This window comes from Leucoraja erinacea, chromosome 23 (assembly GCF_028641065.1).
Source record: "Leucoraja erinacea ecotype New England chromosome 23, Leri_hhj_1, whole genome shotgun sequence".
Lineage (NCBI taxonomy): Eukaryota > Metazoa > Chordata > Chondrichthyes > Rajiformes > Rajidae > Leucoraja > Leucoraja erinaceus.
The window spans coordinates 16,606,598-16,622,554 of NC_073399.1; the positions used below are offsets into that span (position 1 = coordinate 16,606,598).

The window sequence follows — 15,957 nt, forward strand, 5'->3', positions numbered from 1 at the left end:
GTGCAGGGATTGTTGGTCGGTGCGGACTCGGTGGGTCGAAGGGACCACTGTATCTCTAAACTAAACTACCACTAAAAATAGGCGAGAATGTACTTTGAAAGCAATAATTTTTCAATTTTCTCTCCTCATAATCAAAGTGCACAGCAGACCAAAAGCAGCTGGATGCAAAACAAGAATAGTCACGGTCGATGTTCCTCGGTATAAAGTGGACCCTACTTCAGTGGGCTTCTTCCTGTGGCCATCGTGTGTTGAAGTTCAGCGCTGTTCCGGTTGTTGTAACACCAAGACTTATAAATGCATTCCGTCTCATGCAAGTTACAGATCCTTTCAGGTAGGTACTGCAACGTGTTTAGATTCTGTAACCACAGCTTTTTATAAGATTTCGAAAGTCTGCTCAGTATCCTGTCAATTAATTCCCAAGGTAACTCCACTCAGTAAGTCAATACTGTCCACAAAGATAATATAGTTAAGTTCTGGCGTACGCAAATTCAATATGTTTAGCCAAACTCCTTAAAGGTTCAGGCAAAAACACTTCAGATTCTTGGGTGCTGGGGCTGAAACAAGGTGGATTCATGGGCATTCAATGGAGCTATATTTGGAATAAAAGCTAAAATGAGACATTCCAACATCTCATGATTAATTTCGGCAACATTTGAAGAAAACTTTCCATAAACCCCAGTCTGCCCACTAATTAAATAGAATTGCAGGTTCATCAACTTCTACAGATGCGCCGTAGAAAGCATTTTATTGGGATGCATCACAGCATAGTTTGGGAACTGCTCCATCCAGGAAATTGCAGAGAATTGTGGATGCAGCCCAGACCATAATGCAAACCAATATCCCTTCCATTCACCATTTACCTCCCTCTGCCACGGCACGGCCACCAGCATAATCAAGGATAAGTCTCATCCCGGACATTCCCTCTTCTCCCCTCTCCCACCAGGCAAGAGGTACAGAAGTGTGAAAACACACACCTTCAGATTCAGGGACAGCTTTTTCCCAGCTGTTATCAGGCAACTGAACCATCCTATCACCAACTAGAGTGGTTCTGAGCTACCATCTACCTCATTGGAGACTCTCGGACTATCTTTAATCAGACTTTACTGGACTTTATCTTGCACAAAATGTTATTCCCTTTATCCCGTATCTGTATTCTGTGGATGGATTGATTGTAATCATGTATAGTCTTCCCGCTGACCAGACAGCAGGCAACAAAAAAGCTTTTCACTTTTGTAAACTAAAATAAACTAAATTCAAAAGTGTCATTCCAGCAAAATAATTTATTTTTTGATTCTTGTCATCGATGCCTTCTAAATTAGAAAGCTGCTCACTCAGTAGCCACACCTGTTTTGAAGTCCAATATTTGTATGCTAAATGTGTCTGCTCTTTATTTGGCCCATTTCTGGACTAGAGAGATATTTCAATATTTGAAAAGGGCCACCATTGAGACATGGGTAAATATTTCAGCCATTTTTACTCCACGAACGTTGAATTAGGTCAATGAGAATCTGTGGTGCTAGTGTTGGCTGAATGAAGCCAACTCTCATTTCCCCATTCAAACATTTTCATGACGTATTTTTTAATTTCCTGAACAATTTTCCTTCAAGGTAGAGCCAAGTAATGGTGTATCATGTCCTGGTTTCAAGGTTGCAAAGTGTGAGTTGTCCTAACTGAAATAACCGACATTGATTCGGAAAATTTACAAAGATTTGCTAAGTTTAAAGTTAGTTTATTATTGTCACAGTTACTGAGGCATATTGAAAAGCTTTTTTGTTCCATGCTATCTAGTCAATGAAAAGACTATACATTTACCACAGTTGAGCTGTCCACAGTGTACAGGATAAAAGGAATAATGTTTAGTGCAAGATAAAGTTTGGTAAAGTTTGATTAAAGATAGTCCAAGAGTCTCCAATGGGGTTGATGGTAAGTCAAGACTGCACTCTAGTTGTTGGTAGGATGGTTAAGTTGCCATGGTCAACGCTGGGAAGAAACTGTCCCGGAATCTGGAGGTGTGCGTTTTCAAACTTCCCTACCTCGTCCCTGATGGGAGACGGGAGAAGAGGGAGTGATGCGGGTGAGACTCATTCTTGATTATGCTGGTGGCCTTGCCGAGGCAGTGTGAAGTGTAGATGGAGTCAATGGAAGGGAGGTTGGTTTGTGTGGTGGTCTGGGCTACGTTGAACACACCGAAGATACAAAAGTGACTGATGTGATATCCTAAAATTTCAGCCACGAGATGGGGTGGAGCGTAGGGTGGTATTGACAATAGTTATTATTGTCAAGTGCACTGAGATACAGTGAAACACTCTGGTGTGTATAACATTGTGGTCAACTACTAACTACAATTCAACTTGTTAGCGGCTGGGATCTCTATGGTGGAAAGATAGGCAAAGAAGACACCAGAGATGCAGGGAATTAACACAGAATCCATAATTTGAAGATTAAAGAAGGTAATTGTTTCCACTAGAACGTAGATTTGCATTGGGTAATAATTGCAGAAAATGGGGGAAATAATCTACAGATCAAGCAGGGTCCGTATAGAGTGAAATACAACAACTTTCCCAGTTCAAATCAAAGTCATCAATCTGTTTTCTCTCCACAGTTACTATCTGACGCTGAGATCTTCCAGTATTATGTGTTTTATTTCAGAGTTTCAACATCTGCCCTATTTTGCTTTTTGTGTTTGGATATTTCAGTTTGTAAGCTCTACAGGATTTGGGACAGAATGCAAGAAAAGGAACTGGCCCCAACCACATTTGTGCACAACACCTACTCACTATTGACCAAGCTTAAGCAACCTGGCACTTAATGAAACACATCCTTGTGAATGTGCTTACTTTGGATGTACATTAAGTCAAATTTAACCTAATTTAGGCAGCGAGAATCAAAAAAATACATTATTTCGCTGAAATTACATTTTTTTTAGAACATAGAACTAGTAAATAATAACCTGCAATGCTATTTAATGAGTGGGCAGACTGGGGTTTTATGGAAAGGTTTCTTCAAATGTTGCCCAAATTAATCATAAGATGTTGGAATGTCTCATTTTGGATTTCATTCCGAATTCAGATCTATTTAATGCCAATAAACCAAGCTTGTATCAGTTCCAAAACCCAAGAATCGGAAGTGTTGTCTCCTGAACCTTTAACCTGTCTTAACGTTTTGAATTCATGCAAACCATGAACTTGACTATATTATTTATGCAATCTTGTTTTTTAACTCTTGGATCTGCTGTTATTCAAGGATTCAATGGTGCTTTTATTGTCACCTGTGGAAACGCAAAGTGAAATCATTTTCTTATAAACGGTCCAGTATAGTATTACCCTAACTAAGCACATCCCCGATTAGCAAAGTGTGCAGAATTAGTTTACAGAGATGCAGGGAATTAAGTCAGAATCCATAATTTGAAGTTTGAAAAAGGTAATTCTTTCCACTGCCATTTTCAAAGTCCAGTCCATGCTCTAGTTCCCTATCCGGACGAGTCCCAGGCTGCTGCAGGCTTCAAGCCATCACCTTCCTTGGATCCGACATTTCTCTCCTCGTCCGTCCGTTATTGTGCCCCGCAGCCAACATCAAGGAATCCTTATTTCATTGCTGATGCCATTTCTTATGTTTCTTTGCCTATATACTTCACGGAAGTATTGATAGAAGCAATTTGGACTGAGTACTATTAAGTACGATTAAGTACTATTCTTAATTTGCAGATTGCCAAGTTATCTTATCGATATGGTCGGAAAGAACTCACCATTCACACTGTAAGCATCAGAGAGCATCTAAGCTGTAACTGTACAGAGCTCGCAAAGCTACATCATCCAAGGTGAGGGGCCACATTTTACTTCCAATTGACTCGATGTCACACGGTCTTTGTTCTAAGTCACGGTGGGTCGCAATGTTTTGGATACAGCCAGCTTCAGATATCAAAAGATTCATACAATTTTCCAATCCATGCCAAATATTATTTGTGTAGGGTGATGCTAGAATTTCTATGATGACACAAAATAAACCAAATGTGTCAGGCAAACAATGGAACTGATGTAAAGAACACAGCAAACATTACATTTTCCAAACACACTAATAATAAGATAGAAGTTAACACACCATTATTTGTAAGCACAGATCCAAAGTTGTTTTGCTGTTAAGAGCAATTGTTGTCATAAAAGGAAAGACTGGATAGACTTGGTTTATACTCTCTAGAATTTAGGAGATTCAGAGGGGATCTTATAGAAACTTACAAAATTCTTAAGGGGTTGGACAGGCTAGATGCAGGAAGATTGTTCCCGATGTTAGGGAAATCCAGGACAAGGGGTCACAGCTTAAGGATAAGGGGGAATCCCTTTAAAACCGAGATGAGAAGAACTTTTTTCACACAGAGAGTGGTGATTCTCTGGAACTCTCTGCCACAGAGGGTAGCTGAGGCCAGTTCATTGGCTATATTTAAGAGGGAATTAGATGTGGCCCTTGTGGCTAAGGGCATCAGGGGGTATGGAGAGAAGGCAGGTACGGGATACTGAGTTGGATGATCAGCCATGATCATATTGAATGGCGGTGCAGGCTCGAAGGGCCGAATGGCCTACTCCTGCACCTAATTTCTATGTTTCTATGTTTCTATTAACCAAAGTGTTTAAAAGTGCTGCCATAAACTCCAACTAAAGAAATGATCAGGTGTAGGAAGGAACTGCAGATGCTGGTTTAAATCGAAGATAGACACAGAGTGCTGGAGTAACTTAGTGGGACAGACAGCATCTCTGATGAGAAGGAATGGGTGATGTTTTGGGTCGAGACCCTTTCTCAGACTGAAATAAATGATCAGATTGTTTGGCTTTAATGAAATAGATTAGGGAATAAATATTGGCCAGGATACAAACTCTCCTGGTTCAATGTTTCTTTATTGTCACGTATGGACAGCACAGTGAAGTTGGAACAAATCTTAATTTACTCGGATGGATTGGTCTTTATTCATGTTAGCTCTGGAAACAGGCCGTAGATAAAGTGAACATTGTTACTTTTATAGATTGAACAGTGAAATGATCATTAAAGATTTATTTTAACACCATTCACGGAACATACATGTGACACAAGATAGACACAAAATGCTGGAGTAACTCAGCGGAACAAGCAGCATCTATGGATAGAAGGAATGGATGACATTTCAGATCGAGACCCTTCAAGAAAGGGGGAGGTGATGCGACAAGTGTAGCATTTCTTGCGGTTGCAAGGGAAAGTGCCAGGTAGTACGGATGGGAAAAGCTGTACAGTTTTATGTTCTATTAAACCACTTGGCAGATCTTTACCCTCTCACTCAGTCTTTCTATAATCTCTGTTCCATTCCCACACTAGAGGAATGGGATTTCAAAGTGAATATCACCTGGTGAACGTGGTCTGGGAACATTTGCTACTTACACGAATAACAATCAGCACTCAGATCTTGGAATGGAGAAGTGCTCCACCTAGCGTCAACAATATGAATAGCCTTTTGTTCCAATGAATCCACACGTAACAACGTGGACATTGTAGGCTGCAAATGCTGGTTTACTAAAGATAGGACAAAGTGCTGGAGTAAAAAAGTGCTTGACCGCTGACTTACTCCAGGACGCTATGGAGCCTTTTACAACGTAGAGGCTAAATATGTATCGGGAAACGAGTGTGTTCAGAATGCAAATGAGACCCTCAGCTTCCAGTTGCCCGTCACTTCACCTCATTGCTCAACATCTCCAGTGATCTCTGTGCCCTTAGACTTGCACATTTTCCAGTGAAGCTCATTATGAGCTGAAAGAAAAGCATTTAATTTACCAGCAAATGTAAATTAGACTCTTCTCCACTCAACACTGGGTTCAAATGTTGGATCATTCTTTGTTCCTCCATCTATACCATCTCCTGTCACTTTTGTGGGGAAGAGATCAATTACCATTTCATTTTGACTTGCATAATGTTACCATTTGTCATCCCACAATCATGTATATGCTTTCCCCTATCTTTCCTCCTCTCCTCTGCCATTCTCTACTGTGACTTGAAAATGGTACCAAACATGGCAATTCTTCTACACTGCCTCAGCGTATTATTTCTAAACACTGGTTGTTTAATCTAAGATGTTCTTATGCATATTAATACTTTGTGTAAGAAGGAACTGCAGATGCTGGTTTATATCGACGATAGACACAAAATGCTGGAGTAACTCAGCGGGACGGGCACCATCTCTGGTGACGTTTCGAGGTGAGACCCTTCAAAGAAGAAGAATGTCACCCATTCTTCTATGCAGAGATGATGCCTGTCCCGTTCCAGCATTTTGTGTCTACCTTCTTTATACTAATACTTTTACCGAACCATATGCAAAAAAGAGTTTCACCGTACCTTGGTGCATCTGACAATAAAGTACCATTGAACTATTGAACATTTTAAGTCCTCTTTACCTTTGGCCTTTCCCATTCCCAATCAACTTCCAAGTTAACTCTCTCTGTACACGGATGCTGCCTGACCTGCTGCTTATCTCCAAGGTTTTTGATTTCACCCAAAGAGTATTATCTCATCAATGCACTTCATATGTTTTCTACAAGAGTTACAAACCAGGGCTTCAAGAGTTGCAAAAGATATAGCAGGAAACGGCAGGAAAGTCACAGTAATTGAGAGATTTTTTATATGAATGAATTAGACTATATAAAAGAATTACGAGTGGCATAGATAAGGTAGATAGTCAGAACCTTTATCCCCAAGGTGGAATTGTTCAACATTAGAGGGCATAGAAATAAAATGAGAGGGGAAACTTTTAATGGAGATGTGCGGAGCTTTTTTTTACACAGAGAATGGTGGAGGCCTGGAACGCATTGCCAGGGGTGGTGGTGGAGGCTGATACGACAGTGGCATTTAGGAGACTTTTAGATAGGCACATGGAAGTGCAGGGAATAGAAGGATATGGATCGAGTATAGGGAGATGAGATCAGTTTAACATGGCATCATGTTTAGCATTAACATTGTGGGCTGAAGGGCCTGTTCCTGTGCTGTACATTTCTATGTTCTATGTTCATAATTGATTTTTGCAGTCTGGATTATGGGAGCGTGTGCATTATACAGTTGTCCTCTGCTTCTGACCAGCAGTCTAAAGCAGGAAACAGGTTATAGCCTCCACAAGAGGCTGTAGTGGAGCCTGTGGGAATTCAGAGTTTGGATGTGAAATATTCTCTACTTCATTTAAGGGTTTCATTTTTGCAAAAAAGACCAGAGATAAGACATTCCCAGTTTGAGAAACTATTTGCACTATTGACAGGTCACAGGAAACATAGTTCAAGATTCTTAGAAACATGGGAAAATCGTGCATATTGTTCCAAGCTGGGTTATTGAGTCTGTGCCTAATTATCCAAAGTGCCTATTATCTTCAATAGGTTTATAATCACACTGGTGTAAATCTTGAACTTCCCGAGATCACTGTTACCATTCCTCCATCAGATTGACTGCAGCAGCAGTTCATCATCTCCTTCTCAAACATAAACAAACAATGGGTTGGAAATGTCGGCCTTGTTTACGACGCCCATAGCCTCTAACTGAATAAATAAAAGCACTGTTAAAAGATGCCACCACTATAGAACAGTGGGCTGGCACGGTGCACAGCGGTAGAGTTGCTGCCTCACACACACCAGATAATCCTGACTATGAGTGCTCTCTGTACGGAGTTTGTACCTTCTCCCTGGGACCGTGTGGGTTTTCTCCGGGTGCTCCGGTTTCCTCCCTCATTCCAAAGAAGTCCAGGTTTGTAGGTTAATTGGCTTGTGTAAATTGTCCCGGGTATGTTGGATAGTACTAGTGTACGGGTGATTGTTAGTCGGCATGGACTCAATGGCCAATGGGTCTGTTTCCACGCTGTATCTTTAAACTGGACTAAACTAAACTAAACTACAACGTGACATTTAAAAGATGCCATCACTATAGAAAAATACCTTGTACAGTACGCATTTTGTATCTCACGTATCTTAGAAAAAGGACCTCATGAAATATTTAAACTTCCCCTGTTCAACAGGAGAGGTGTCAAATTCACCTGGGTTCCTCTATCAGCAACTATCACTATCTACACAGGTCTGGTTGCAGAGTGAATGTTCCCCAATCTTGATCGGCAAGCACCGCAGCCTCAACCTGTAACAAAGGCTTTCAGTGTCTTACAGACTGAATTGTGTTAAATTTCACATCAGTCAAACCTTTAACCTTCAGAAATGGGAATGGATATACCTGGGTTTTATGCCTAAAATGCGCACATCCCAGGAATAGTTGAGACTGGTGAACCACCTTTCATGTTTCAGTCAACAGAGGGAATATCATATTAACCTTGGCTGCAGGTTAATATGATATTGGGTAATATTATGGCCAATAATGAGACCCAATATCATATTATCGGGTGATATAATCCGTGGGTTAAGGGCCAACACTTGATTCCACTGAGGAGCTGCTTTGGTGCTTGAACAAGTGTTGAGATGCATTCAAGCAGCTAATCCTGAATACCATAATCATGTTGTGTGGATGGTGGTTTATATCGAAGATAAACATAAAGTGCTGGAGTAACTCAGCGGGTCAGGCAGCATCTTCTAGAGAAAAAGGATGGGTGACGTTTTGTTTCGGGATCCTTCTTCAGACTGAAAGTAGGGGGGAGGAAATTGGAGGTAAGAGAAGGCCGGAACAAAGCAGGGCCAGCAACAGATGACCAAGGGCGGGTGGAGACAATAGTGGCCCATTGTTGGCTGGGGAAGAGTTGATAAACGAAGGGATTCAAGGACGTGAACTGTGGAACTAGTAGGATGACTAGGGTAGCGGAGGCGGGAGAAGGGGAAAGAGGGAATGCAGGGGTCAAGTTAAAGAAATCTTGTAGAATTCAAGAAATCTGTTGAGAATTCGCTAGAATTCAAGAAATTAGAGAAATTTACGGTGGCGCAGCGGTAGAGTTGCTGAGTCCCAGAATTGATCCTGACTATGGGTGATTGTCTGTATGGAGTTTGCATGTTTTCCCCGTGTCCTGTGTCGGTTTTCTCCGGGGTCTTGGTGTCCACCCACACGCCAAAGATGTACAGGTTTGTAGGTTAATCGGCTCAGTATGGTTATAAATTGTCCCTCTTGAATGCGGAATAGTGTTAGTGTACGGTGGGCTGAAGGGCCTGTTTCTGCACTGTACCCTTAAACTCAACATTTTGTTTCTTTTCCAGGTTCCCCTCAAAATATTACAAACAATCAACTGACAACTGAGAGGCAACCTTTGAGCTGGCACACAAGACTACAAAGCACGTCAATGAGAAACAACTAATATATTGCATGCATTAAAGAGGCAGTATTCTCTTTCACTCTTTTTGGACTATGCAGGCATTCTTCCCTTCAGCCCAATCCCCAATGAAGGCCATGTGGAGCTGGGGCGAATGGGATGTTTTGTGCTATGGATTCTTGCTCACATTGGGCCCTGCCTGGTCCACATGTGATGTGCAATAACGGACAAGAGCTTCCTTGCCTTTTCTACACCTCTCCACGGTCTACACCTCTCCAACTTGCGGCAGTCTCACAATATACGGAGAGGAGCGACCCTCAGACTGGCGACTCTGGATAAGAGAGACATTTTGTTTAGTTTCTAAGCTTTCATTTTGCTGGTAAGGGGCTTACGGTTCACACTGAAGATCTGTAACAAAAAAACTGCAAACAGATATATAATAAAGCAAAAAAAAAAAAAAAAGTTTTGGTCTGGCCTTAATTTCTGCAAAGTAAGTCTAAGTAAGTAAGTAAGTCTAAGTGATTGTTGAATGAATAATCAAAGCAAGTGATAATGAAGGTATCCCGAGTATGAACAGATAAAATATTCAGGTCACTCTCCTAGATGCTAATATTGAACCGGGAACCTCTAAAGTATCTGTGCATCTCCAATACTGGCCTCGATCATTTCCCATTTTAATGGCTCTATCTTCAGTAGCAGTGCCTTCAGCTACCAAAGTCCTAAATTTGGGGGATTTTGCTCCCTAAACTGCTCTGCCTCTCTATTTCCATTGCAGGTGTTCCTACATCTATTAATTGGGGGTAGCAATGAAGATTTCCATCAACTTTTCCACCCTGCAGGAAACTGAAAATATTTGCGCCAACCTTATTCAGCATTCCTTTTACACACAGTTAATCATGGAGGAATATACTTCAGATAGACACAAATTGCTGGAGTAACTCAGCGGGTCAGGCAGCATCTCTGGGGAAAAAGAACGGGTGGCGTTTCTGGTCTGGAACCTTCTTAAGACTAGCAATATGAAGAAGGGTGCCGACCCAAAACATAACTCATCTTTCTGCTCCAGAGATGCTGGCTGACCCGCTGCGTTACTCCGGCACTTTGTGTCTAACTTTTGTGTGAACTATCATCTGCAGTTCCTTGTTTCTACAGAAATGTACTTCAATGGGATAAAGATCAATTGACGTAGCATCAACATTGATGAGATAGATTTCAAACGATACTGATTTAGACATTGAAAGAAATTCAAATCAAAAAAATGATTCTCGGAGGCAATAAAAATCAGTGAATAAAAGATTATTTTTAATTCCCCCATAAGAGATAGATATCTTCCTACAAACTAAAGACCATTTTCTTCATTAAAAACAAATAGTACATTTTCAATGCAGAAAATGCTGAATCATTATTTTATATTATAATTTTAACTTATATTTTACAAGCTTCCCTGTTACAGGGTGAATAGTCAATGTTTTTCACCTGATGAAGTCAAATGGTGCTGATGAGGAGAAAAGTAACACTTGTTTATCCAGTCCGTAAGAAGGGTTCCGAAACGAGATGCTGCCTGACTTGCTGAGTGCCTCCAGCACTTTGTGTTTTTGCTCACGATTCCAGCATCTGCAGTTCCTTGTGCCTCTGCCTTTCACCCTATGGTCACAATGGTCATGACCTGGCTGTGTGTGTGTGTAGGTTGGTCAACAGGCATAAACTCTGCACTGAACTAAGTCTGGTTGCCATGACAATGAGATGCAGACCAGTGTCAGTGAGTTCTCAACCATAGTCACACCGCCCCTTCATTATGAATACACATCCAAAGTATTTAGTGTAGACATATTTAAAAAATAAATGAAATATCTTTTCACCAATAGGTAAAAACTACCACAAAATCTTGGGATATCTGGTAAAAATATTAGCAATTGGATTTAGGTGCGGCACAGTGGTGCAGCAGTAGAGTTGCTGCCTTACAGCACCAGGGACCCGGGTTCGATCCTGACAACGGGTGCTCTCTGTGCAGAGTTTTTAATTTCCTGTGCTGTTCTTTTCTATGTTCTGTGTAAAGGTTCAATGTTCTGTGAACAACGTCAAGCTTCTATGCTTCAGGTGGAGTCCATGAAATTTGCTGCTTCAGCTCCCCGTGGTCCAATGTTGGCAATTCAGCAGAAAGGTTTATGCATTGCCAACTTGCACTGGTGCCTATCAATTCAATCATTCAGCTGCAGTCACTGCCCTGCCCATCCCCTGGCCAACTGCTGCTGGCTGCATACAGATGCTTGGCCGGTGGGTAGGTGCTAACTACATATCGAGCTCAGGCATGGGTACAACTTGTGGTGCAGGTGTTGCGGAACAGAGGAGTATTCTTCAAGATCATATTCTACCTCTCGGAACAATTCAGCCGAGAGTGGTATTGACAATCGGAAAGACAAAAAGAGTTGTGTATTGGGGAAAACTGTAGGGAGTCACTGATTAGGGAGTGAGAGGACTGTGGTGTGCTTGGTTTATGTCCTGCCCTATTTTGACTTCTGGTCGAAGTTCAGATTGGCTGGGATTGAGAATCCAAGCAGAGCTTGGTCACTTTCAGTCAGAGCAGATATGTTGTATCAGGAATCAGAAAATCAAAATTAAATATCACCTATTCTGGACATTGATGAGGATAAATTTCTTCTGTAAACTTGTCCAAAGCACCGTCATAGGGTCATAGAGTCAAAGAGCATGAAAACAGGCCCTTCAGCCCAACTTGCATATGCTGCCCAACATGGCCCATCTCCAATAGTCCCATCTACCTACATTTGGCCCATATCCCTCTAAACCTGTCCTATCCACGTACCTGTCTAAATGTTTCTTAAATGTTGTGATAGTACCTGCCTCAACTACCTCCCCCGGCAGCTCGTTCCAAATACCTACCACCATTGGTGTAAAAACGTTTCCACTCAGGTTCCTATGAAATCTTTCCTCCCTCACCTGAAACCTATGATTCTTGATTCCCATACTCTGGGTATAAGACACAGTTTTTGTGGTACAGTGGCGCAGTGGTGAAGACAAAGTAAAGCCCGAAGGTGCAGTGAAATGAATTTGCCGAGATTTGCCTAGTGTTGCTGCCTTCAGCGCCAGAGACCCCAGTTCGTTACCGACTACGGGTGCTGTCCATACGGTGTTTGCATGTTCTCCCCGTGACCACGTGGGTTTTCTCTGGGTGCTCCTGTTTCCTCCCAAATTCAAAAGATGTACAAGTTTGTAGGTTAATTGGCTTCGGTAAAATTGTAATTTGTCACTGGTGTGTACAATAGTGCTGGTGGTGATTGCTGGTCGGCGCACACTCGGTAGGCCAAGGGGCCTGTTTCCACATTGTATCTCTAAAGTCACATTCCGCTCAGCATCTTATACCTTCTATAAGATCACCCCTCAATCTCCTGCACTCCCAGGAATAAAGTCCAAGCCTGCTTAACCTATCCCTATAGCTCTGGCCCTCGAGTCCTGGCAACATCCTCGTAACATCAGAGCATGCACATCTCTCTAGGATGTTTCCTCATCCAACTCCAGTTTATAGATTTGTAACTGGACATGTGTTACAGCCTCAGGGATGGAATTAAAGCTGGTGCCCTAGCGATGATACTGATGTGCCAAGTTTAGCAGGGAGGTCCATGCCCCATCTGGTTGGGCGTGACTGGCAGTGGGACTCGTAGACGCTGCAGAACGCAACATTTAACCTATGAACTGGGGCTCCACCTACTGGTTGAGGCGAGAAGGGAAATAACGCAGAAAAAACCCTGGAAATTCAGATGGACGGGGCCAGTCACCAGTTAGTATATCTTCAGCATAGGCTTAAAGTGGCACGAGGTGTAATGCAAATGCTAAGACATCAACTGAGAGTTTGTTTCTCAAGGGCGTTCCATCCTCAATCAAGTCGCAGTTCTTGCTTTTATACGTAACTCCCTTCCCTTGACGTTAGTGGCCTGTCACCTGGCCAGCAGGCTGCTATTGAAGTCCATGACGTCAAACGCATCTCCCACATCGTCCGTGACCACGTCGGCTCCACCGTGCTGTTGCACGCATTCCCACACTGTCCTCAGTATTGAGCGCAGGCGTCTGTCGAGAGCGAGCAGGTGAGGCTCAGTCAGCACCGGGCTGAGAACGTCAAGTAGCAGGGACTCCCGCATCACATCACTGAGTTGATACCCTGGCTGTGACAGAAGCTCCAAGCGCAAGAGGGTCGACTTCTTTATTCTGTAAAACAGACAATTGAACGATCAGGGTCCCCAGTTGGAAGATAAAGGCACCGATTTGATGGTGAGAACAATTGTAAGTCTTGCAGCAAAAAAGGAAATTGTTTTAGCCAGAGGGTGGTGAATCTGTGGAATTCATTGTCACGGATGACGGTGGAGGCCAAATCAATGGATATTTTTAAGGTGGAGATTGACAAATTCTTGAGCAGTACGTGTGTCAGGGGTTATGGGGAGAAGGCAAGTGCATTGGGTTGAGAGGGAATGATGGATCAGCCATGATTGAATGGTGGAGTATACATGATGGGCCGAATGGCGTCATTCTGCTCCTTGAATTTATGAACATATGGAAACTATTATCAAGTAAATACAGTAGGAGAGTCATATCCACCATCTGTACTTGCGCAGTTAAATACAGAAGTCTGGACATTATTGGCTGAATTTCATTAATCCTATACAAGCCGTTGTATCAAAGTGCAGGATTTGACATTCAAACACTTGAAGAGTTTTAACTGCTGGACTAATCTATTAGTTTAATTTAGAGATACAGCATGGAAACAGGCCCTTCGGCCCACCGAGACCAGGCTGACCATCAATCACCTGTTCACACTAATTCTATGTTATCCCACTTTCCCATCCACTCACTACACACTAGGGGCAATTTATCTACAAAACCACACACCTTTGGTATGAGGGGGGAAGCCCACGCAGCTCAGAGCCGGGGTTTCTGGCGCTGTGAGACGGTACCCGGACGTGGTGTCGAAGAACGAGAAGCCGAAGCAAAGAAGTTGAAGCCAAATAGCCAAATGGAACCAAAGCCGAAACGCCAACAAACCGAAAGGGCGAGACGCCTAAAAGCCAACTCACCGAATGCCGCTCTGCCGAAAAGTCAAATAACGGACATGGCGTCGCCGGGGGATGGAACTTGTCAGCGATTGTTCCAGACCCCCGTGTCCATCGCATAACTGGCTGGTGGAGACGGGAGGGTGGGGGTTATTTTCCCACACAAGCCATTATTTGACTTTTAGGCAAAGCAGCCATTCGGTTAGTTTGCTTTTAGGCGTCCCGCCTTTTCGGTTATTTGGCGTTTCGGCTTCGTTTCCATTCGGCTATTTGGCTTCGACTTCTTTGCTTCGGCTTCTCGTCCTTTGACGCCACGTCCGCACATGCTGTGAGACAGCAGCTCTACCCGCTGGGACCGCCCACAAAGGCATGTTGTTTGAGTTTATCCATTCATTGTCTTAATAAGACCAAAGCACCATGTCAAACAGTATAACACCATGTCTTTACAGACCCTTAATCTATCCGAAACGTCACCTATTCCTTTGCTCCGCAACTGACCCGCTGAGTTGCTCCAGGAATTTGTGTCTATCTTCGGTGTAAACCAGCACCTGCAGTGCCTTCCTACCCATATAATGCAGACAGAGCCGCTGTTAGATCAGACCCAAATTATACCTGATGCATAGACACACCATTTTGACCCAACTCCCCCTCATTTATATAATATATGTGGCTTTACCTGCAGCACTGAATGAGGGGGGCGAGGATGGAGAGTTCATCGTGTGAGTGTTTCCCAAACCTAACAAAAAGAAGGAAATGTGTTACAGGCTGCCGTGCCAAAGTTGGCAGATGTTATCCAGATGTACTGACTGGCATGAAGTGGTCAGAAATGATTTGGTACAGGTCCACCACCGATTTTCCGGCACCCTTGGTTCCAGAGCCTTGCCAAATTTTACGTTTCTCCAGATCAACAGAGGTAATGGTCTGGGGGTAATGGGGGGGGGGGGGGGGGGGGGGAGCAAGATACCGGCATGCGAAGTTGGCCACGGTAGTCGGCTATGGGAATGGATCTGCTGGCTCTGGTCAGGCCGGAGTTACGGAGTTCCATAGTTCTGGAGCTTTGGCCGCAGGGGGCAAATGCTACTCGCCCATCAGAGCGGACGTCCAGATGAGGTCAAGATCGGCCGCCTCAACCGACTAGGTACCATATTTTTGGGGCAACTTCGCCGGTGGGGTTGGGGGGGGGTTGGATGATTTCAAGTGTGCCCTCTCATAATTTTATCCAGACTAAAGGAGGTGCCAGACCACCAGTTGCCAAATAATGTGTGGTGGACATGTATTAACAGGCAACTCCAATACAAGTTCCTGAGCTTTATTAGATTGACGTGCTGAAATAAGCACACATTTAAATGAACGCTATATCAAACCATGGCCTAATCAATGATATGAGTCTGTCCTGCCTAAACTCATCTGCCGTGACAAGCTTTGTCCATGTTTTTGTCCCTCTTGACTTAACTAGCCGGCCTTCCATTCTTCACTCTGGCCAAGTTTAAAACCATTCAAGACTCTCCTGTCCACATCTTAACGTGTAGCATTCTCTTCAGCCATCACTCCTCGCCTTGGTGGCTCATATGGGCTCCTGGTCCACCAATGCCTTGGTTTTGAAATGAATATCCTGCTTTTCAAATTTTTTAATGGTCTCATCTCCCCCTTGATCTGCAACCGCTAACAATCCTT

At 43.1% G+C, this 15,957-nt stretch overlaps 2 protein-coding genes across 5 annotated transcripts in view; one reads left to right on the forward strand and one right to left on the reverse strand.

Moving 5' to 3' along the window:
* The window catches only part of LOC129708296 (platelet-derived growth factor subunit A-like), a 55,754-nt gene extending 46,074 nt beyond the window's left edge, over nt 1-9,680 (forward strand). For all 3 annotated transcript variants that reach the window (XM_055653966.1, XM_055653968.1, XM_055653967.1), the window contains 3 exons: nt 138-331; nt 3,705-3,817; nt 9,177-9,680. In XM_055653966.1, the coding sequence (XP_055509941.1) occupies nt 138-331; nt 3,705-3,817; nt 9,177-9,216 (347 nt within the window). In that variant the 3' untranslated portion in view covers nt 9,217-9,680. The remainder of the gene's footprint in view (nt 1-137; nt 332-3,704; nt 3,818-9,176) is intronic.
* Nucleotides 9,681-10,509: 829 nt separating this feature from the next.
* Nucleotides 10,510-15,957, reverse strand: part of fam20a (FAM20A golgi associated secretory pathway pseudokinase) — a 46,373-nt gene continuing 40,925 nt past the window's right edge. For both annotated transcript variants that reach the window (XM_055653970.1, XM_055653969.1), the window contains 2 exons: nt 14,960-15,019; nt 10,510-13,444 (listed from right to left, as the gene is read on the reverse strand). In XM_055653970.1, coding sequence (XP_055509945.1) covers nt 13,177-13,444; nt 14,960-15,019 — 328 coding nt within the window. In that variant the 3' untranslated portion in view covers nt 10,510-13,176. The remainder of the gene's footprint in view (nt 13,445-14,959; nt 15,020-15,957) is intronic.